Genomic DNA, 23,949 nt, shown 5'->3' on the forward strand with positions numbered 1-23,949 from the left:
AGGTCATTGGAGGAGGCCTGTAATAATGCAAAACATGTGCCAATAACTGCTCTGACACATTTGACTTTACAAAACAATCCGTAACAGACACTCACGCTAAGATCTTGTGATAGTTGACTGCGTTGGCCAGGCCTAGAAACTTCTGGATTTTATCCATGACTGAGGCCGGCTCAGTCTTCAACATCTGGCCATCGAGTACCAGCAGCTAGAAGAGACACAGGAGTATAAAGCATTAGATATATCCTTTATAGAACTTAACCAGTACAGAAAGGACAGAGACACACACTAACACATACACACACACTCCTTTGACCCCAACGAATCAAAATCGCCCTCTTTTTTTTCAATCTGTGAATTCCCTCAATACCGAACACACTGAAATGAAAAAACACACAATGGGATCAACTTGTTCCTCTTCACTGATACTGGTGACTTCCATGTCTGTCAAAGTGTCTGTCAGGCGCAAGCCGACACGCGTTGGTGTATTTAAATGTTTCAAGCTCATTGAATGAAAAGCTTTTCACTTCTCAAAACTACCCGGGTTTTTTATGCCCTTTTGATCATTTTGTTTCCTTTCACCTGTCTGTAAATTTGGTTTGGAAACAACCTAATTCTGAGAATTTAATAAAACCTTTAATCATTATCACTGGTTTATCTGAGAGTTCATAGCATTCAGAGCTCTGTGTTGTGAGAGAGTTCGGAGCTCAGTGTTCAGAGAGTGCGTTCAGAGCTCTGTGAGCGTTCAGAACTTGGTGTTCTGAGAGCATTCAGAGCTCAGTGTTCAGAGAGCGTTCAGAGCTTAGTGTTCAGAGCATTCAGAGCTCAGTGGGTCTAAGAGCATTATGAGTTCAGTACTCAGAATCTCTTTTTAGAGGCTACATTTCCGAACAACACAGCCCTCAGTGAGCTCCAACGCCCTGGGAGTGAATTTACGGAGGCACCCATGTCCTAGGCTTACAAACAAAAACAGTGAAAAAGCAAAAATCCCCTATATAGGTCCAACGGTTAACAGCCTACAAATACCACAGTACCTGGCTGGAGTGGTAGTGGTTGAGCCAGCGCTCCATATGGATGGCGTACCAACCCGGTACCAGGCAGCGGTTCTGGAGCACCCGCAGTTTGATGGGGGTGTTGTGGCCTGCTGTGATGACATTGTGGAAGGAGTATTTCAAGGCCACCGGGTCATCATGGGCTCTCTGGTGCTGTGGGACAGGAAGGACAGTGTTACAAGTGTGTGGGGCTGACACTGGGTGCATCACTGGATTTCAACATTGCATAAAATGTATATAACATCAGGCGAACAGTCTAAATTCTGTTACAACATAATGCGCACCCAAAATAAATAATGCACGGCACATCAGACGACGCGAGGCGCTTTTGCGTACCAACAGCTGGGACAAAGGTCTGATAATTATTATGGATAATTATGGATGTGCATGCTTGAAGGCAGACAATGGTGTTTAGTGCTCTTTTATTATGTTCGAGTTGAGTATTCTTGACAAAACACAATTCTAAGCCAAAAAGTTTTGTTTTATTTTTGAGAGCACTCACTTGATTTGAGCAAGGTAAATTAAAATAGCCTACTTCTCAGTTCTTGTATTCAAGCAGCAAATTTGACTTTTACTTGACTTCACATTTAGTGAAGTGTAGCACAATTTTCTGTTAGTAAGCAGTTAGACCATTTCAAACCTGAATTATGAATAACAGTGCAAAATACCCAAAACAATAATTGCATAAGAATTGTGTTCTCCTCAAAGGATTATAATGTTCTTCTCTCACCCACTAACAATGTTTACTACATGCTTAACGGGTCAGCAGACCTTCTGGTAAGCACCCACTTTTTCACGTACTGTACTTTGTTGGTTTCCAAGACTCAAGAGGAGGGCCAACCATTTTGGTTAACATAAGAGCTGATTTTCAATGATGGACAATCTCTGGAAGAACCTCTTTCCCATCCTGCACTTTTATCAAATTGATTGACTGTGATACTCTGATGTCTCTGGACTGCAGAGACTCTAGTATTTAAGTTCTTCAAGACCATCCATCATAAAGCAAAGTTTTTCACAAAAGCAACTCGGATCAGGCTGCAGACAAGATGGCAGACCACCGCAGTTGACAGTAAATGACGCGACCTCAGCAGAAATTGAAATCACATGATGAAAAATACTTCCCTTTAAGCAAGAAAGAGGCCAGACAGTTGCTCAATATCGATTCATTTCATACTTTATAAATGGTGTTATGTTGCATCATAATAACCACCAACACGTTTGTATCCTCAACACTCCTTAACTAACAGCACCCACGAGTGGCTGGATGCCGTAACCAGCCACTGTATCTACTGTATAAGTTTAAACGTTTGTTAACAATGTTCTGAGCAAACAGAAGGGCGGTTAGGGCACCCAACAGACTTGTGGAGGTGCTGACCACGGTGCAGAAAACAAGACCAATGTTTCGGCCAGGGTTTTTCAAAACCCATAAGAAGACCTTAGTGGTCAAACGATGGTTGTGAATAAATTCATACTGAATCGTGGCTAAGAGTTATGCAGCCTCTTCTTTTGTCAACAATATGCTGTGCAGAAATACATTTCATATCAACATTTCTTGATTCGGACGTTGTCGAAACTACATAGACTAATTTACTTCCATTGTCAAGTACTATGCGCAATTTCAAAGTAGATTATATCTCCCTAGATAGGTTATACATTAGATAGATTATAATTTATATTCCCACCCTAGTGGCATGCAACTTGGATGGCGCTCAGTCGACAGACTTTAGGCCTGCTTCTGTTGGCTTGCCTGCCTTATTTTGAATTGCTCATGCATTAGTTGTCAAACTATTCTTTAGCTGAAGCAGCTGACCAGCCTCCAAGTCGCTCCATATTACAGGGCCGCCACCAGACTGTTTAAATAAGACTTCATCAAGCAATATCTCAGCAGTCCATCAGTAATTCCTACTGCGGTGGTATTCTTGAGCTCAATAAGATCCAAGATAAAGATCAATGATTGTGAGCCTTTAACTGATGTTCTGAGGTACACAATAAGGCAGGATGAATTAATTAGAGAGGCGCTTTCATCCACAATAACCCTGGATAACCTTGGATCGAATAGATGTAATCCATGCCTCATTTCATTTCTGACTATTTTGTCAGCTAGTTTATGGCTCTGTGAGATGCAGTGTTTTCATATTTTCTTTCTCAGCAATTTCATGTGATGTTGTCATACGGACCAACTCTACAATTCTGCCACTCACTAGAGAATGAATATCTTTGTTTTTATGTTCTATGCTATGGCCTCCAAATACACTACATCTTTACATCAACGTTTTTTGTCATCAATTACAATAAATGGAAAGGTTTTTTAATATATTCAAGTAAAAAAAGAAAATAATGACTTTTCCAGTGTGCTGATATCATTGCCATACCTAGCTAGCTAAAATAATGTGATTGTGATGAATTTGTGATGAATGTTGATGGTAATGAATGTTGATGTAATGAATGATCATGGTGACAGATTTGTAGTTAATTAATTACGTTTGTAACGCGCATACACCCTTCTGAAAAACGTGAATCGTTACTCATTTGAATGGCCAGCACGAATATGGTTGTGTTTTTTGTTTTGTTTTACAATTAAGGCTGTTAGAGATGCTGTGTATGTGCTGAGCCCCAGACAGCCTCCGGTCAATTTAATCCCTGATTATAATAATAAACACTATGATGCTTGAGATGAGAGCCCAACCAATGTCAGATTTCTAAATTATGGGTCCGATGCCGTTCCCGTTTTTGGGAACGGCACCGGTGGTTGACCAAAATGTTCTATTCAATTTGGAAAACTTTGATTTGATTCAAGTTTCTATTTGAGAACATTGAACTTATAAGCAAATAAAGCGATAAACCAAAAACATTTTGAGAGATAAAAAATAAATACAAACTGAACTTTATTTCATTTAACCCCATAAGCCCTATTCACACATTTCAAAACATCGCCGATCTACAAGCTCACAATGCAACGCATTGTGAGCTGCATTTATTTATTTTTGTGATTTTTTTTTATTTTGTCCCTTAAATGGCATTCCCAAATAAGGGACACCAGCTTGAAAGTGATATGTGGGTCAGGCCCTATTTGAGACTCACCTGGTACCAGGAATAGGCCCTGTCTGCTGGATTGATCAGGATGGTGACAATCTTGGCTTTGGGCAGAAGAGCTGCGGCCCGCTCTGCAGCGACCTCAGAGTCAAAGTAGTTGGCACTCTTCTCAAAGTAGTAGTCTGAACTGGTGTTGGAGGGCAGAGGGAAGTACTCCATATACCTGGTACAATTCAATACAAATACACAAAAGGTATTACAGGCTGATACAATTTGCTCTTAATGCATACGATCATTTTTCACTGCACACCCTGTGTTTACTCTGTCGGTGGCTTTTAATTATGTGCCATGGAGGGTGTGATTGTATTCAGATTTTCATTTCAGATCAAAACTACACAACGTGCTTCCATTAACCGCCACAACTTGAACCAGAGAGGACAGAACCAATTATATATAGATACACACACACACACACACACACACACACACACACACACACACACACACACACACACACATACCAGTCAATCCCTCTGTGATAGTTGTGTCCATTGAAGAACTGGATCTCCTCAAAGGTCTCCTTGCTGGGGTAATTACTGGTCAGGTCAGGATGCATGCCCAGAAACAGGTAGAGGGCTGTAGTCCCTGGAAATTGAGACAGAGATGGACACATGTATCAACGAGTGGAGGAGGGTTAAGGTGGGAAAAATAGGTAAAGAGCAGGAGATATAAGAGACATGATATCTCTTTAAATAACAATATAACTTAGTTAGAAACCCCAAAGTAAAAGGAACATAAATAAAAAAATAAAATAAAAACAAAAAAAATGAAAAACTGCTTCAAAGAAGCATACTCCAAATTATTTTCAAACCGTTGCCAGTAGGGGGTGCTGGTGCACTGTCTCACCTGTCTTCTGAGGACCAATGACAAGCAGCTTGGGAAAGCGGTCGCATGTTTTCTCTTTGGACCAAATGTCCTTGTGCCTTTTGTCCTCACAGGGATCCTGTAGCCACAAAAAGGAGAGGAAAACAAAAACTCAAATTTCATTGTGTTAATGAACTTGAAATGATGAAACAATAAATGTAAACCATCAGTGGATTTCAAGAGAGGTAATTTACTCTTCTTTTACTCCCCCCTTTTTTCACTCCCTATAGACCAGATCAGAATGTTAGTAAACAAACGCGTATTTCCGGGAGGTTTTCACAATATAGAATAAAGTGTCCAGAACATTAGCCATGACTAGTTTGTCAACACAATAATATATTTCTAATGGTCAATAAATATCCTAAGTGTCCTGTTCTTCCAGAAATAAGGTTAATGAGCTGTTACAATGCGACGCTGTCGGCGTTATCTACCCAGAAATAAATGGTTGGTTCCGGTGATGTCACCATGCCAATCCCCCTAATGTAGTCCCTGTCACTGCTGACCCCTACTGGTTGGTCTTGGGGAGGGCATAGACATGTGTCTCCTTTGATATTGTGATGTCACCAGCTGTTTGTGTACAGTATGTATCAGCACAGTCAAAACAAAATAATGAGCAATATTTGTTAAGGCTGAGGATACGCTGCAGAGCTCTTCTGTTTGCTATTTCTTGGAGACAAACTCAAATATTTATCTTCATCTCGTCAAAATAAACACATAAAATGTCACATTATAATTTGGTTTGTTGTGGAAACCAAACTGAGACTTCACCATTTTAATTGAAAAGCATGCTATGTAAATATTGTTCAACAAGACTCTGTAAGCATATAGTTAAGCCAGACCTGTATACATGTGTAGATAAATTATATTGAATGTAATGTACCGAAATGTTACACATACTGTACATCCCATGGCCTGGAGGGACCATGCACGCATGCATGTTTCAACAATGGGGAGTCAGTGAGTAAAGTAAGTGACATGGACACGTATTGGCCAGCCCCTGGGTCCGACAAAAAAATTAAAACTCACCCAGTGCAATATTGCACAAAATAAACACCTCCCAATATAGAATTACCATATTAAAAAAGCTGTGAAATGATCATATTTCTCAGTGTCTCACCTGCCAGAGGGGGTCTCTCTCAGAGGGGAAGAGGCTGAAATACTTATGGGCCAGCTGGATAGGCGGCAGGGTCTGCAACTTCAGGTTGGTCCACGTCTGGACAAACTTCACCAGACTCTTGAAGGTGTACAGGCCGAGGCGATCGTTCCCATAGTTGGACAGGTGGGTCATGAAGATGCTGATCTGAGGACGGGATGAAAAGGTGGCGCATGAAGTAGGGATGCGTTCAATAATCTACAAGCAATTACATTTTTTTTTTTTTTTTTTTGCCTATAATGACAATGAAAGTGGTTAAAATGAATGCAATGTGAACGTAGTAAGAATCCAGGCGTTTGTTCGTTTAACGTACAGGATTGAGTAGCACTGTGAGGAACAGTTCTCCCCCATTGATGAGCTTGTCCAGTTCATTGGGACTGCCTGGGTAGTCTTTGTAGAAGATGGTGTGTGTGAAGAGACCGCACGTCTGCCTGGGCAGCACCTGAAATATGAACACAGAAATACAGATCAACGAAGTGAGAGACACACACACACACACACACACCTCTGCTGAATACAGAGCAGTCAATACCCAAGCCGATAGTCCCACACACATCGTTTGCTTTCAATAACGTTCATATTATGCTGCTCATCTAGCCAAGGCAAACCTCTTATCCACTCTGAGTCTATATGGAAATTCATGGAAATGCGTTTACAGTTTGGAGAGTCTGGGGAACTGAATATCAATCATGGGTAAGCAGTGGAGACTGTCCAAACTGTTGTCCTTGAGATAGAGGTTCTGAATGAAGAAATGCAACCACTACAAAGGACTGGACTGAGGCGTCATTATTTCCTATCAGTACTGAAGGTCACGGTGAAAGCCTGCGGAAATATTTCAATATTTTCCATTCTTTTGTTTTCAAAGTGAGCTTTAGTTGACTTGTGAAACGCTTGATATGACCTCAAAAACAAAGCTTGATTAAGGCTGGCAAAATAAAAACAGTTTTCTTCAAATATTAAAATGTATGAGAAACAACATTCCCCTGGTATCCTAAAGCTTTGTTTAGGGTGTGTGTGTGGGCGCATTTTTTTTTTAGATTACCCAAGCGCTGCCAAGCAAAACAAAAGCCAAAAATTTCACAATGTTGACATTTCAGTGATTGGCTTTGTACAAGCATTTGCTATCTTCTGGCCAACATTGTCAGTCATCATTGTGGTACTGAAGTCACACAATTACATGTGACAGGGCTGTTTGATACCATGCGGTTCACTAAACTACTATGGAGATGATGATAGCTTCCTTGAGGCCTCCGTTGCCACATAAATAAAACCCGAATGTGTCTCAGTAGCTCGAGTGGGGGTGGGTCAAAGGTAGGATGGCAAGAAAATGATTGACATCAACGATGAGATCACAAAGATTGTGATTTGTCAGAAATGGACAGATAGAGAATAGATTATGGACGGCTGCAGGAGTTGGAGGGGAGAGTGAGCAAGAACTACGCGGCTGAAGAGAAGAACAAAACTATAAGCTGAAACAAAAAAAGCACAGAGGAGGAAAATAGACCGGCCAGAGCAGTAAGACACATTGCAGCCGCACAATACGGGTGTGTGGCCTTACACTGATGCCACTGTGGATGAAACCTCGTCGGAAGCGGGCAGGCTTCAGGTGGGGGTATTCCTCTGTGCTGGTCACTTTGATGCCCCACACCTTCTTCCAGGCGTCATACAGTTGCAGATGTACGGGGTACACCCCAGAATGATGGGGAGCCACTGCATAGCCCATGTTAGTTGGGATGCCATGCTCCTGGTGAAGAGAGAATGAGAAGTAATCAGGAGAACATCAACACATCTAAACTTGGATGGTCAAGACCAGAGGCAAAAAGCTCCAGCTGTGTGTGTGTGTGTGTGTGTGTGTGTGTGTGTGTGTGTGTGTGTGTGTGTGTGTGTGTGGTCGGTCCTTGGTTACTGTGTCTCTTTGACTATTTAGATGCCAGCTTTGTTATTTTCTTGTTATCCTAGATAAATTGTAGCATAATATCCTTGCTCTCCAAGCACTCCAATTCCATTTTATCTGTTGTTTGACTTAATGTTGAAGGACCAGAACGGTATAAACATGTTATCGTCTACTCACAGCTTCGTCAATATGTTGCGAGTTAAATTTCAGGTCACGGTAATTGTACGTTTGTTTACATTTTGTCCAAAACTACTTTATTTTAGAAACTGACAACTGAACCAACAAAACGGTGTGATTAATAAGTCATGGAGAATTGCATTTCATTCGCAAATCAAGCTTTTCTCCAGGGACCATTTGTGGCAACAATAATGCAACTACTGCAGTGTATAGCATTACCTCAACTATAAATGGTGCGTTTATGTAGCGCCTTTCTCCAAAGCGCTTTACAATGTGCATTTTATTCACCCTTCACATACAGCAGTGGTTTTCAACGCTTTTCTTATCAAGTTCCATTATTTATTCTGCATTTGAGCCACGGATTTATAACCATTTCATGAAATTTAGACTCTCAGACCCAAAACTTTTAATATTTTGTTTGTTCGTTGGATTTTGTCCACAATTCCATGCTGTATTGATGTGGTACCATAGGAGAGATAACAGGCAAACTTTGATCAAAATAACAATTCTTTAATTAAGTAATGCAGATGTTTAACAATAATTTTAACGCCAGATTGGTTTCATTTTACACTCTCAAGAGTTAAAGATCTATAAGGGTCCATTTGGTTATCAACATCATTTATCTGGGGACCACCTGGAACCTCCTCAAGGACCACTGGTGGTCCCCGGACCACTGGTTGAGAATCACTGACATACAGTGACAAACCATCGACAGAGGAAACCCACGCAAGGCACCAACCTGCTCATCGGGAGCAATTAGGTGTTCTTCAGTCACTGTCTTGCTCAAGGACACTAATTGTCACAAAGCCAGCAGGGGCTAGGGATCAAACCGGAAACATTTCAATTCCAATACGGCCACTCTGCCTCCTGAGACAGTGCCACCCTATTATTACCTATCTCTCAAGCAAGGTCCCAGCAAGTTGATTGTATTGATTGTGAAATTGTATTGTACTGAAATGAATGGAAAACACTGGCTTTCTCAAAGACCATCTTTGGAAAATGGTCAACAAGCATACGGTGATTGGCGAGTCATGGTCAATGAGCTGCATGCTAAATGCCTAAACTGGGAATTGATTACACTGCCTTCAGACACAGGATGAGTGCTTGATGCCTGCGACTCACCATGGCAAATCTTTTGTTGAGCAGCATCTGCTCAGCCAGCACAGACTGGTTGTGGAAGAGGTGCGGCTGCATGTGGCTCCACATGTGTGGGAACCACCAGAACTCCTTGACGTAGGACAGCAGCAAGTCATCTCCTAGGTCCTCCTCATCAGAACCTTCAGGAACACAGATGAACAATATATTCCAAGATTTGCAAAAAATATATATATATATTTTTTAAATAGCAGATCTACAAGCTCGTAGCGCGGCACTCGAGGCTGTGCTATGAGCTTGTATATCTGCTATTTCTGAATAGCCCAAAGTTTAAAATATAGCAAAAAATCTAAAATGACACAGTGTGCGTTCCCGGATTGAATGGGTAAATAATGTTAATGTTTTAAGGTGTTTTATGCATTTAAGCCGCTGTAAAGCGGTGGGACTACTACTGCTATGAATTTACCAACTTTAGTTTGTCTTGTCTGACCACCACTGTGTTTATACTGTATGACCTATTGCAGTACTTTTCAATGTTGGGTCAGGGGGTCCACAGCCAGGGTAATTTAATGTAATCTGTCATTACAATATTGAAAAATATGACTAACAATACGTTTCAATATCACAACTATGAAGTCTATTTCTCATGTACAGCTATATTACATTATTCTTCAAGTCAATTTGAGGGTTCATGTGAAGATTTTAAAAGCCCCATGCCGATTTATCTCTGCTGTAAAGCATGTTCAGCTACTTTCTAGGTATAAGAGGTGTAGAATTATTTTTAGAAAAGAAAACGGTGGGAAACGGTAACGAAAAGGTTAACTCATTCACTGCTAGACTTATTTCTGGCTGCGTTTGCCCACTGCCAGAGATTTTTCATAGTAAAAATAAAAGTACACAGGAGCCGAGATACAGAATTTAATAAGTTAACAAGGAAGTGGATAGGAGTCTAGATCTTCGAAAAATGATATCTCCTGGGTCTGTGGGTCAAATCCCCCCCCCCCCAAAAAAACAACTATTATATTAAAGTCATTATAATTTTAAGTTTTTATTTCTATATTTCAAAAAGTATGAGAAAATATGTCTTTTTGTTTTTTTTTTATATGGAGGTACTTCAGTGGCCTACTGGGAGCGTGCACACAAGGTTTACGATAGTGTCCAGTGGTTTGGTTTGTGAGATTAGCTCACACACACACACACACACACACACACACACACACACACACACACACACACACACACACACACACACACACACACACACAGTAAGAGCCATGCCATAAAAAGGGTAAAGGTAATGCAAGGTCAATGTAAAAAGTTAAGTTAAGCAGGTAAAGGAAATGGGCAAAGTGAAGGTAGAAACGAATGAAGAGAAGTAAGTGTAGGACGGTATCGGGTTCAGACAGAAGAACAACGAGATATGAGATAGAAGAGTGATGGATAAAGAACGAACGAAAAAAAAGAGCATGTAAAAACTTGTTCTTCAACTACAGATGTACGGGTGTTATCACATTCAGTTTTGGTGCCATGTTTTTTATCAGTGCTGAGGCTGAATAAACAGGGGGCTCTCAAAAGGCCACAGTATTTTACCGGCATGGAAGAATTTCCCAGAGAAGCCCAGGTTGAAGGTGAAGTTGGGAACATGAGTACGAAGCTCCTTCTGTGTCTCAAGTAGAGCCTGAGCCGGAAAACACAGTAAACAAGTGAGTCAACACACACATATACAGTATACAGTAAACGGCCATGCAGACTTATGCAAGATGTCATTTAGATAGCATGTTATTTAGACTGATGCTAGGTTCATTGTGTACCTGGTATCCTTTAGTGTATAGACGATTATTTTTGATAGTATTGTTTAGACTGATGCTAGGTTCTTGGTTTACCTGTGATCCTAGTTTACTGACACACTACACTGTCTCTCTGCTTTTGCTGCATGTGTTTACCTTTTTGTAAGTCGCTCTGGATAAGAGCGTCCGCTAAATGCCTAAATTGTAAACGAGTTCATGAGCATGCACACCCTCCCACAGGCACGTTTACACTTCCAGGCATGTGTGTGGAGTGGCTGTGCATGTACATGCAATCTACAAATCTTTGTTGTGGAAGTTTCTTTTGGAACACAGCAACAACATTGACCCCGAAGTTGCTTCAGTCTATCCTCCATTGTTTTTGATTCTTTGCCCTCCTCTGATTTTGGGTGTTTGTTTCATTTGACTGGATGATAACACACACACACACACACACACACACACACACAATCTCTCTCCCTCTCTCAGGCTGCGATTCATTCCTCCTAGCAGTTGTGCTGCCTTGCCAGTGAGAAAGCCTTGATGCCTCTTCCCCAAGTTTTCCTCTACCCCCTGCCTGCATGTGGGGGGTGGGGGGGGGTCTGTTCCACTCAAGAAGGGGACGCAAGAAGGAGTTCTCTTTCTTTGTATGTCTCTAGAGGCACATTGAAATATTCATGGCCACTGAGCTTCTGTGACAGTATGAGCACTGGAGTCTGTCTGCTTTGAGGCATCCTGGGACGGAACCATTCAGGAGGAAAGAGGCTGGTTTTAACTAGCAGCGGGACAGCACATGGGTGTTTCAGGGGAAAACAACCAATATTTCTGGTCTCTTTATTTCTGGTTAGGGACGCCCTCGGCTGGCTTGTTCAAATCCCACATGAACTGCTTCTGTACGCTAACAACACCGTGTTCCACTGCGTCTCAGTGAAAAGGAAGAGGACTGTCCGCCGACTTTTTACGACATAAGCCATAAGTCAAGATATCTAGAGCAGAGGTCTTCAACAGGGGGTCTGGGGACCTTTAGGGGGTCCTCAGAGTTACTAGAGGGGGTCCGCCAAATCTTTGTGTGATTTTTACATTAACCGCTTCAACCAAGCATCCCTATTCTGAGGAGAACTATTTTTGCCAACGAGGTTTGGTTTAGGGGAAAAAAAGAGCGGCCATAGCTGAGTGGTTAGTGAGCCCGCCTAGGGAGCCAGAGGCCCTGGTTGCCCCAGGTACGATTCCAGGCCACGCCAGCATATGTGTCGATGAAATGAAATTTGTCCCTGAGCAAGACTCTTAACCCCTAATTGCTCACAGGCCCTCATTGGAAACAAGCCCGCAAGGACTTTCATGAACGTCCTGTTAAAAGGAATTATCCTTATACCAAGTACAGAGTAAAAGGTCAAGTTTAGCCTACTTAGTATTGACGGTTTAAGTGGTTAAATGTCTGTAAATCCACATTAACATGAATCCAACACTCACTGATGACAGTGCTGTCAAACAAGTCTATGAAGCTGCCTATGAAATCTATGGGGGAAAAATATATTTTATACAATATATAATGGGGGTCCCTGCTTTATCTCTCTCAGCCAAGGGGTCCTTGGCCTGAAAAACGTTGAAGACCCCTGATCTAGAGCAGTGATTCTCAGCCTTTTCTCAAACATTTTAGCTGGGGACGCCTGGGACCTCTGGGGGTCCCCTTACCATATGTTAAGAACCAGTGGTCTAGGTCAGGGTTTGTCTGTATGCAAAATCCAACTTTCATGCTCTTCATGAAAGTTGGATCGTAGTTCTAATGGTTATCTATACTTGTTTTAGCAAATCTTGTATGTTACACCAACATTGATCTTGTGAAGCATTTTTGTTGTTATTGGTAAAGATCACCATTTTCATTTGGCTAAATGATAGACCATCACCATACTATGTATGAAGATAGCCTGTATTGTGCAGCATCAAATAAATAATTTAACTTTCACTCAAACACATTCAAATATGCAAGCCTATGAGCTAGGGCTAAGTACTGAGAACCGGAGGCAATTTGGTACGGGTTCCTGAATGGTCAGAACTGAAATACCAATAAGCTCCTGGACAAATGGTGCTGCTAGGGGTATTTGACAGTCAATTCATTCTAACAAAATGTTTAAAAAAAAGAAAGGGAAAAAAAGAGGGTTTTGCTGGGGTGGGCCACTCTGGTATACTAACTGCTGTCTAGGTATATATAAGACCCATTTTATCAAGTTTCTATTTCTATTTTCTGTCCAAGAAAACAACAGCCTCCACAATCGATTAACTAGTGACAGCCTCTTCTCGCTCTGTCCCTCCGGTCCCTGTTCGTGCACAGTACACACACACACACACAGTAGCCAACAACACATTACATTAGAAGACATGGACGCAAATTGTGTTTTTAAACAATTCTCCTTTTCTGCTTATTGTGTAATTATTCTCAGACTTGGTAGCTATTGCTACAAGATAAATTGATCATCCCTTGGGCGGAGGGACAATCACATTGTAACTGGCTAGTACAACTGCTGGCTTGTACGGTATGTGTAGATGTACCAAGCAATCAGCCCACCCACACCCAATCAGAATCGTCCAGTTTTCAGCTGCTCGGCCGTGATCCTGACCAGCTGGTCGGTCTCACAAATCCAATTCTGTGGCGGTCATATTTACATGCACGCGCAGCTGAGTGGTTCAATCGCGCAAACAGCAACAGCATTATGTCGGTTGTCGGTTTTCTACGTTGAAGCATGAGCAGAAAAGTTGAATTGAACAGTTCAATTGCCTGGCAACCACCGTTAGAACAAGGGAGAGGGAATTTAATTACCTCACGTGTGTGTTCATTACAGTTCAATAGGCTCTATGCACACCAGCCATAGCATCACTTCCTTCACGGGTGTTACCAATGATGCTAATGAAGGCTCTGTTCCATTTAGAGTAGCACAGTGGTTCTCAGACTTTTTAACTCAGAGAGTGTACAAATGGGAGTGTACAAATGAGAGTGTACAAATGGAACCAAATGGTCCATTTGGTTCCATTTGTATACTCTCACGAGTTACACACCCGTAAGAGGCCATTTGGACCCCCCTCAACGGTCCCTGAAACCCAATTTTAGACCCACTGGTGTTGCAGAGTGTTTCCAGTGAGCCAACGTGCACAACATCAGAACCCGTTTGACCAGAATGGAACAGAGCCTTCATTAGTATCATTGGCAACACCTGTGAATTTCTTGACAATATGGCTGCTGTGCATAGAGCCTATTGGTCAAAGCGCCAGAGTTCCATCTCTTGGCTTCTATACTCTTTGTTTACACTACGTAGGATGTTGCGCGTCAAAAGGAATAGATCTACAACCATGAACACACGTGGATTTGAGACATGGAACTTACCTTCACATCAGGCACCTTCATGCGGGTTCCCTCCTTGCCCACGAAGATGTCGTCCACGTCCACCAGGACGTGGCGCTCCAGGGACAGCGAGAGCCTCTTCCCCGTCAGGAAGGCCACGGCGTCCACAAACACCAGCTTGTGCAGCCAGAAGACCAGGTTGTTGCCGAACAGGACCCTCTGGATGCCGTCGTGGAGGCCCAGGTCCTGCACCACCGACGGGAGCAGGGCGGCGTTCTGACCGATCGTCGCCACGCTGTCGGCGGACTGGGTCTTGGCCAGGAGCACGGGCTCGTACGTGGAGTGGTTGGACTGGAACACGGTCCAGTCGTCTCCCGGGAGCGGGCCCGGCAGGGGCTGCCCGGAGCGGGTGATGAAGAGGAGGGGCGACTTGGGGTTGACGGAGCAGTCCTTCAGGCCCAGGTTGGAGTGGAGGAAGAGGGGGAAACCCTTCAGCTGCGCACTCAGCAGGCTGTTCTCATTGGCCTGATTGATGGACACGTGACAAAAACATCAGAACCAAAATTAATCCATTAAGACCTGGAACGCATCTGTGTCATTTTTCTAATTTGAGCTAAAAGCGTTATTTTACACTTTGGCTATTAAAAAATAGCAGATATACAAGCTCGTAGCGCAGCACTCTGTGCCGCGCTACGAGCTCGTAGATCTGCTATTTTTTGTCCTCGACATAAAAAAGTTTGAGAACCACTGACATAGTAACATACGTTTTTTCAAAAAACAGTTAGGATTTAGAAGACATTTTGTAGAATCGGCCTCAGGTCTTAATGGGTTAAATAAAGAGAAAGAGTGAAAGAGACAGCCAAGAAGACATGAGAGAGTAATACAGGCAACGCCGCCCTCAAGAAAACAACAACATCATTGCACATTAAGAGTGATGAAGGCCGTGATGAGTTGTATTGGACATAATTGACCAATTATACACAAAACAGCTTCCACCTGCTACACTCAATCTGCTCTTCTCAAAGTTTTCAGTCCCCATGAATAACCCCCTGCTGTGTCCTCTGAGGATTCACAGAAGGAGGATACAGTGATTATTCTTATCCAGACTTTCCCCTTCCAAAGCCATTGCTCTCCAATTCTGTCACATCTCTGCATACTGGTATACACCAGTTCTGCTGTGGCTATTGCATAATATTTCACTACCATGACAGTGTGGGTGCCTGAGAAAACAGAGCATTATTAAGTTAACACTTGCCCACACTCTGAAGTGCCCACACGATGGCTATTGATTAAAAATCTCTTTGCCCACTGTGATCTACAAACACTACCAGAGAGTTAGTGGAGCTGCACTGTGTGTCTTTGTCATGATTCCCAGATATACCCACGTTTTAAATCCCATCAGCAGTCCCTGAACTTTACCTCCTCCATTCCCCACCTCTCCATGTCTGTTTCTATATTCTCTCCATCTCTCACAGTTGGTGATTAAAACCATGACCAGTGACCACCTGAAAACTGGCCTTGGGCAAGCAGGCTCGGCTGGGGATTACTGAGAGAGAGGGAGAGAAAGAGAGAGAATAAAATGAACAGCCAGAGGGACTAATACCAGAGAGGAAAGAAAAAGAGACGAGGCTGGGAGAGAAATAGAAAGGAGAACAGGCCAGAATGAGAAAGGGCATAAAAAAGCAGTAGAGAGAACATGAGAGAAGAGGGAGAACCAGGCAAGTCTTTCCAACCTTGTGAGTCCTGTCTCCTTAGAGACATGTGAGCCAGCTGGACAGTGCAGAAGGTGTGAGTAGAGTTGGAATAGTGTGTGGTGTGTGTGTGTGTGTGTGTGTGAGCGCGTGCTGTATTATCCTAACCTTGAAGAAGCCGATGATTCCTACTCCATATTCCACACAGTATTTGTCCAGCAGCTCTCGGTTCCAGGCGTCCAGGTTGACATATTTCAGAATGTTCTCATAAATCACCAAGGTGAAACGTCCTCTCTCCTTGTCCGTTAGTGTCGGCATGTCCCCTTTTCCCGGAGAGATCTCTGTCCGGTACCGGAACCTACTGGACTCCAAAATGGCCACGATCTCCTGGCCCAGCTGGGAGTACTGGCTCTCCACAAACACCAGAACCACGGGGTCCGTTCTGGCCCCTCCCGGGTCCGCCCCCGGCCCGCCCGGCACGCTCCGCAAAGGGAGCAGGCGCGACGGAGTCACCCGGGGGTCGTCGGAGTCGGCCGAAGCGCCGTCGGCCCCCGAGACGCCGCCTCCCGACGGCTCCAGCTCCCGCTTGACGCCATACAGGAAGTAGGCGGAGACAAAGACACTGACGGCGCAGAAGAGGAACAGGAGGAGGAGGGAGGTCTGGAGGGGTAGAAGGCGGACCAGCCGACGAAGGCGTGTCATGCATCCCAGCATCGTATATCACGCCACACCGCCCCACCCCCTCGGCCTAGCAACACGCCCCCTCCTGGTAAACACAGTCTTCTCTGGGGCTGGAAGATGCTGAGCGGTGGAACTCACCACACAGTCAGTCTGGCTCTGGAGAGAAATGCACAGGGTGCAGCAGCTACTGGAGAAAGAAATGAGATGGTCTCACGTTGGCTCTCCTTCATATCGTCGGGCTGATTATGTCACCATGGCAGAGAAGAAGAGGGGCCTCGAGTCCACTGGAGCACAACGATGACTTCTGAGCGAGGAAGGGCAGTCACTCCGTCAACTGTCCGTCACACCAACCAACCAACCGCATCCCTGCTAGGGTTTTTCTCTGCTCTCTTGATTGGAGGATGGCCTCTGGGGAGAAAGTGATGTCACGCAGGTCATCTCAGCACCAGTCTCCTCTGGACAGAAACTGCTCACCTAGAGCGACAAAGAGAAAAAGTACAGCACATGAAATAAAACCCCAACAACAATAGAGTTTAAGAACCTCAGCATCAACCATATTTGTAGCTGTGCAGGGTTCTGGGAGGTGTACAGTACATGCAAATATAATGCTATTGGTACAATACAATTACTTCAAAAGTAAAATTTTGAAGTCCTGGCATTCAAGCTGTCAGAGCTGCCAATTCCTCTGACTACAGCCCGACTTATACTCTCATACTATCAGTTTGGCCGATATATCTGCCATTATTTCACGTTTTTGATAAACATTGGTATCGGTCGATGTGTCCCGATTTTTAAATAATCTCGTTTGAACCTGGTGTCCCTACTCTCGGAATGTCTAATAGGCGCATTTAAAAAAAATAATCAGACCTACAAGCTTACAACGCATCACAACATATTGTGAGCTTGTAGATGGTCTACTTTGAAAATATTTGAATTTAAGTAGTCCCTTAAGTGGTTAAAGAATATGTCCAGTTTGTGTGTATTTTATAATTACTTGTTTGCTTGCTAATTGTACAAATAAAGTTAAAAGTTCTCAAGCAGAAATGTTATTTTTCAAGTCGACAGCATTTTGTTTATTTATTTTACAAATATCGGTCAAAACATCAGTGATCATTGGTCTAGGACCATTGGGATCGGCACAAGTCGGGCTCTAGTCTGCATCCATGGCCACCGCACACAAACACACATTCCACACAATCAACTGGCACAATGAGAGTGACAACAATGCCCTGAGGCAAGCCAATTCTCTGATTCGGTACAGCGGGACTCTGTGACTGCATGTAAAGTGAAGCCATCACCCACAGGGACTTGCATTCCATTTCCTCCTAAACCTCAAAATGGAAATTGAAAGGAGGGGGAAAATAAAATTAAAAAAAGCCAAACAAACAAAAACGAGAAAGGGGCACACCAAGGAATGCATATCTCTCCTCCACCAGACCAGGTGGCCTACCCAGGGCTGTGTAAAAGGCTGCATGTGACATTGGGCAAAAAAGCATGCAAGTGTATGTTGTTGGATGCATGCACTTGTCTTGCATATAGTAAAAATGGTGTGGGTAAAATCCTTGGTTATGTCATGGCAGGCTTAAGCTTGCTACTAGAATCTGTACTAGGTGTAGGCATACATATGTGGAGATGTGCATGACTGACTGACCAAAATAATATTCAAAAACTCCACTCCAACTCTTTGAATATTTGCCCCACCCCAATTTATACACATCCACACGTCCCTTCCCCTAAACCAGGGGTTTGCAACAGATGGTCCGTGGACCACTGGTGGTCCGTGAAGGTATTGCATGTGGTCCCTGACCATGCATTTAGTAATGTAGGAAATTGAATATGTTCTTCCACAGAACAGTAGAGTACACTAAATGACCTGAGGTGACCTATGATGATGCTTAATGTTGTCAGTTACTGGGAAGTCGGAGGTCAAGAAATTCCACAGAAAATCTCAAGAATTATACCGGATTGCCTGATTGAGTTGCCCATATACAGTATAAGCCCATATAATCGCATGTGTCTGCTCACTCATACATAAGATACAAATCAGTATATCAGTTAACATCAGTTTAATGGATGGTTGGATAAAGTAAGAGAATGGAATAAGGGTAACCGTGGGATAGGAATAGATCAGTGGTTCTTTTTTTTTTATAGCTCTGGACCACTCACATATTTCAGTTATATAATGCCTGGGCTTGATATCATTTGTTGCACATAGTATCGTGCAACAAATTACATCAAGCCCTTAATAGTCATTATTTAATTACAAGACTTATTACATATTATTTTAATACATTTAACAAAAGGGTATTTACATTGTATAGCATTTCCCCATGGACCACCTGCAGGCCTAATTGTATCATGGACCACTAGTAGTCTGTGGACTATTGGTTGAGAAACAGTGGGATGCATAGACATGGGATGCATAGCAAGTGTTACCAAAGCACTAATCTTAGTCCATATCCCCACCCAAACCAACAGAGGGCCCCAGGTTGATTCTTAGTCAGGGTGGTGGTCCCCGGTTAACAATGAGTTGAAAACCCCTGCCCTAAACCAAACACATTATGGCCATGCATCTGTAGATCACATATTGGTTCTTACAAGGCCTGTGATGAAAACATGATCAGGTGAATATCTGATCATGTAAAGGCAAAAGTAAAAAAAAAGAACAAGATACAGAATCAGGCATGTTAAAATGTGTTGACGGGTGTTTCCGGGTAGGGCTGTCACAATCATAAAATCTTATTTGACGATTAAATTGGCAAACAAATAATTGTGATTGACGATTTCATTGTTTTTGGCACTGAACATAAAAAAAATAAACTACATTTCTGTTTGGCTTTCAGGCATTGCAAACACAATTCCACAGGGCAGATATGACAAATAACGTAAATATACAAATAAATTACATATTAAATACAGCTAATAATCTACAACTCACCACACGTTGCATAGCGACATGTTGTGAGCTTGTAGATCGGCCATTTCCACTGTTTTCATGTTTGAAAATGTATGAAAATGTTTCAACATGGAAACAATTATGATGATTATGCAAAATAATTGTGATTAGGTGATTATGTAATAAGTGTGACATGCCCATTTCCGGGTGTTGCCAGGGTAAAGTTCCTGCTCTCCACCACGGAGACTGGGGTTCAAATCCTCCAATGTGGGGAGGGTGATCTCCTTCGCTGCACTAACATAATGACTCCTACAATTCGGCCCCGTTCAGCAGGGAGTGGAACTGGGAAGAATAGCGAGTTCCTCTGCTTGTGTTACATCCTCCCAGTGAAACTCTTCAGTGTCAGGTGAAAAGAAGCAGCTGCCAACGTGTCACGTGTATCGGAGGAGGAGACACATGGCTGTCTACACCCTCCCCAAGACCAATCAGTAGGGGGTCAACAGTGACACGGACTACATGGGGGAATTGGGAATTTGCATGACTTGAGAATAGAATAATGAAAAATTGGGGGGAAAAAAGATAATGGAAAAAGAAATTCTACAAAATGACCAACTTAGAAAAACGAGCTTACAAAAGCACAAAAATGTTCCATTTGCTGTTTGGAATAGTACAGTTTAGTAATAGACACTGACCACAGTTTGGGTATGTAAGTGTTGTTCGGTTCAGTAAAGTTATTCGGGGGGGGAGGTGGGGGGGTATTGATATGCGGGTTCAATCAATAACCCATAACTCAGTCAACATGGATGATGTGTCGCGTGTAGCTGTCAGTCAGTCTTGCAAATGTGAAGTGGACAAGAACAGTTAAGAGCAGTGGTTCTCAAACTTTTTCATGTCAAGGACCCCCAAAACTGATATATAATTGGCCGTGGACCCCCCATCTGAAAATGTTTTGTGCCAGGGACCCCCAGAAGAGAGATTAAATGATTCAACATTTTTCACAACTTTAAAAAAAAAAGTCACGCTGCGAGCTTGTACATCTGCTATTTTCAAAATAGCCAATAAAATATGGATTAAGGGGTTAAAATGAGTGTGACACTGTTTTAAAGAAATTGCCTAGGGACCCCCTCAAGGACCCCTGGGGGTCCCCGGACCCCACTTTGAGAACCAATGGTTAAGGGGATTCACCAGCATCGTTTGGGTGTGCTGTATGGGAGCGTCACGGATTTAGTGTTACCTATGACAATGATGGGAAGAAGTGGCGGACAAAATGGTGACTGTGTGCAAGCACTGTGCAACACTATAGCAGCAGCACTTCCCCTATGATGACCCATTTACCAAGACATCATTCACAGCACACACCAGCGTGTCAAATGGTCTGAATTTCTATAGCGCCTTTATCCAAAGCGCTTTACAATGTGCGTTACATTCACCCATTCACATAATGACGGCAGAAGCAACCCATGCAAGGTGGTGCCAACCTGCTCATCGGGAGCAGTTAGGCGGTTTAACATCTTGCTCAAGTACACTTTTTTTTGACACAAAGCCAGGGATTGAACCGGGAACCCTTCCAGTTCCTTAGACGGCCACTCTTACATCCTGAGAGCCAGTGTGCCGCCCCCACTGTGTCCACTGACAGAGCAAGGAGGGGAGTCTGATAAGAAACAGCAACTCCTTCTCCCCGCAGCATTTAAAGTCTCCATGCAGATTTCAGACCGGGGCTGAACTCCATAACTAAAGCCTTAGAAAAATGTGTTTCCTTTCATTTGACCCATTCAAAAATAGCAGATATACAAGCTCATAGCACGGCACTATGTGCAAATCTTTTAATATATATTTTTAAAAGCGAACATTTGTTTTTGCAAATGTTCATGATTTTTCAAAAATAGCAGATCTACAAGCTCGTAGCGCGGCACTTGGTGCTGCTCTATGAGCTTGTAAATCTGCTATTTTTGAATAGCCAAAGTATAAAATAATGGTTATAGCTCAAATCTAAAATGACACAGATGTGTTCCCAGGATTGAATGGGTTAAAGCAAAATATATGCAGCTCTATGTAGCTCTGTGGAGGATGCAGGATTTCAGCATTTAGCACTTGAGCCACGCTATAATATCGCCTCTTGCCGACACTTCAGCGACACAGTAATTAACTATAACAACTAATTAATTATAGCTTTTATGAACAGACATGCCTAGGCATTGCCAAAGCATTGTCCAACAAAGACCAAGTACTTCTTACTACAGATGGATGGACCCCCATGTAACATAGGCTACCTTACCTAGTGTGTGTTTTATTTTAAGATGACAGGTCTACTCTACATCAACATTCAAGGCGTTTATTTGTCAATCACTCAAACCGGTACAAGCAGCAAAACGTTGGTGGCATGTTCTGCAAGACTGTGCTAATCGCAACAATTTAATAATGACAAGATTATAATAATACTGGACGTAATGTCAGAATCTGGACGTGATGTCAGAAGGAATCTTAAAAAATGCACAGTAAAACAAAGACTAATTGGCAAATGCCTCCGACAAGTCTGGTCTGCTAGGGAAAAGAAACGGTATCGTTGACATCCCCTAAGGCAGTCACAACACACAGAAGACATCATTTCGGAGCCCTAGCTTGGCAGAGTGTTATCTCTGTTCTGAGAGACAGCTCAGCCATTGAGCTGTGGATAACACCCTGGATACCATATTACAGAAAACATTCAACAATGACCGCTTGATCCATCAACAGTAACACCCATCGAGGGCACATTAAAATGTACTGAAAGTGTTCATTATAGGAGGACTATAAACTAAGATTGACTTAATGATGGAAGGAAACCAAGCAGTGGGTACGCCACCCACCCCAGACATTGTATATCCCACGGGCAGTTATTAGCCATCTGACACAGTATATTTAATGACTTATTGATTTTGGACAGTCTAGCAGTATCATTCCATACAACATTCCAAGCTACATACCACAGAGAAAATGCTCTCTGCAAGTATAACTTAAGAGACCACGCTTTTCTCTGAGCTGCCTCTAAATGTCCTCTTCACAGGACCAAAGGGTTCTAAAGAGAAAAGCAGTGGGTGTTCAAAGGCAGTATTGCAGTAGAGCAGACAGACCCCCCTCCCCATACCTCCTTGTCTGGTCTGCAGGAGCTGGGAGTCCATGCCACGGACATCAAAACCAGATTAGCCGCGGGAAGACAATGAGCTTTGTGCTGATGACAGCAAAGGAGAACCGCATGGACAGGCATGGGTTTCCTGTCAGGTCTCTCTTGTGATCCATGCGCAGAACAAAGAAGATGCACTACTGTATGTGGTCCCACAAAGTCAAAAAACCTTCCTCTCTTAAGAAAAGGGGTAATTTCAACGTAATGTTCTGTCAATGATTAGTCACAATAATGAGCCCCCGTTATCTAGACAGCCAAGGTCTACAGGGAAACCAGGTCTATAGCATGGTTCTAATGACACTGTTGACAGGGCCTGGGAACAGATTAAACGGTATGGCAGCGCAAACAGAACTGGGCCTGGGGCACGTGCTATCGCATGTATTGCCCAACTCTCAGCAGCGATGACCGCCCCCCAATGTTAACCTTCACACTCTGTGACAAATAACGGACGCAGCTCTACAGGAGAGAAGAGGAGAGCGTTAAACAGGCAGAAAGAAAGGAGCACGAACACAGGAGAGCCCAAGGATTTCAGTTTGAGGCTACTGTAATGACTAGTGAGATCAGTTAAACGAGATGATATCCTAGCTTTTCCACCAAATTTAGTGTGTGATGTGTATGTATGTATGTATGTATGTATGTATGTATGTATGTATGTATGTATGTATGTATGTATGTGTGTGTGTGTGTGTGTGTATGTATGTATGTGTATATATATATATTATTATTTCAGGTTTTTTAAGCATGGGAAACCACACAAAAATTGAATCCTTTCCCATTGTACATCTCAGTTTATTTTCTGGTGTGTCACGTCAATTATTTTTCCGGTTCATGCAAATGCATTTTTAAGGGCAAATGCGAGTCACATACTCTCACTGTAGAGCCCTCGGTCTCCTTATTTTCTCTCCCCCTCAATTCAGGAGAAGTTCTCTCATTGTATCGCGTTGGAAAAGGGCAGAAAATTAACACGTCTAACAGCATGTCATGCTTTCATCACTGCCAACTGGAGCTGGAGCCAATAAATACCCTTGCCTGCTGCAGAATAATTTGTCCTGGGAATGAATGCCGATTGTAACCTTTC

At 43.0% G+C, this 23,949-nt stretch overlaps 1 protein-coding gene across 1 annotated transcript in view; it reads right to left on the reverse strand.

Moving 5' to 3' along the window:
• Positions 1-23,949, reverse strand: part of ndst1a (N-deacetylase/N-sulfotransferase (heparan glucosaminyl) 1a) — a 64,854-nt gene that overhangs the window by 2,829 nt on the left and 38,076 nt on the right. The window contains exons 2-13 of the mRNA XM_080416216.1: positions 16,303-17,289; positions 14,486-14,968; positions 10,916-11,003; positions 9,353-9,507; positions 7,718-7,903; positions 6,473-6,601; positions 6,124-6,306; positions 4,989-5,085; positions 4,604-4,727; positions 4,131-4,305; positions 1,032-1,202; positions 96-205 (exon numbers count right to left, since the gene is read on the reverse strand). Coding sequence (XP_080272342.1) covers positions 96-205; positions 1,032-1,202; positions 4,131-4,305; positions 4,604-4,727; positions 4,989-5,085; positions 6,124-6,306; positions 6,473-6,601; positions 7,718-7,903; positions 9,353-9,507; positions 10,916-11,003; positions 14,486-14,968; positions 16,303-16,848 — 2,447 coding nt within the window. The 5' untranslated portion in view covers positions 16,849-17,289. The remainder of the gene's footprint in view (positions 1-95; positions 206-1,031; positions 1,203-4,130; positions 4,306-4,603; positions 4,728-4,988; positions 5,086-6,123; positions 6,307-6,472; positions 6,602-7,717; positions 7,904-9,352; positions 9,508-10,915; positions 11,004-14,485; positions 14,969-16,302; positions 17,290-23,949) is intronic.

The sequence above is a fragment of the Gymnoscopelus braueri genome, assembly GCF_963280865.1.
Source record: "Gymnoscopelus braueri genome assembly, chromosome: 20".
Taxonomy (NCBI): Eukaryota; Metazoa; Chordata; class Actinopteri; order Myctophiformes; family Myctophidae; genus Gymnoscopelus; species Gymnoscopelus braueri.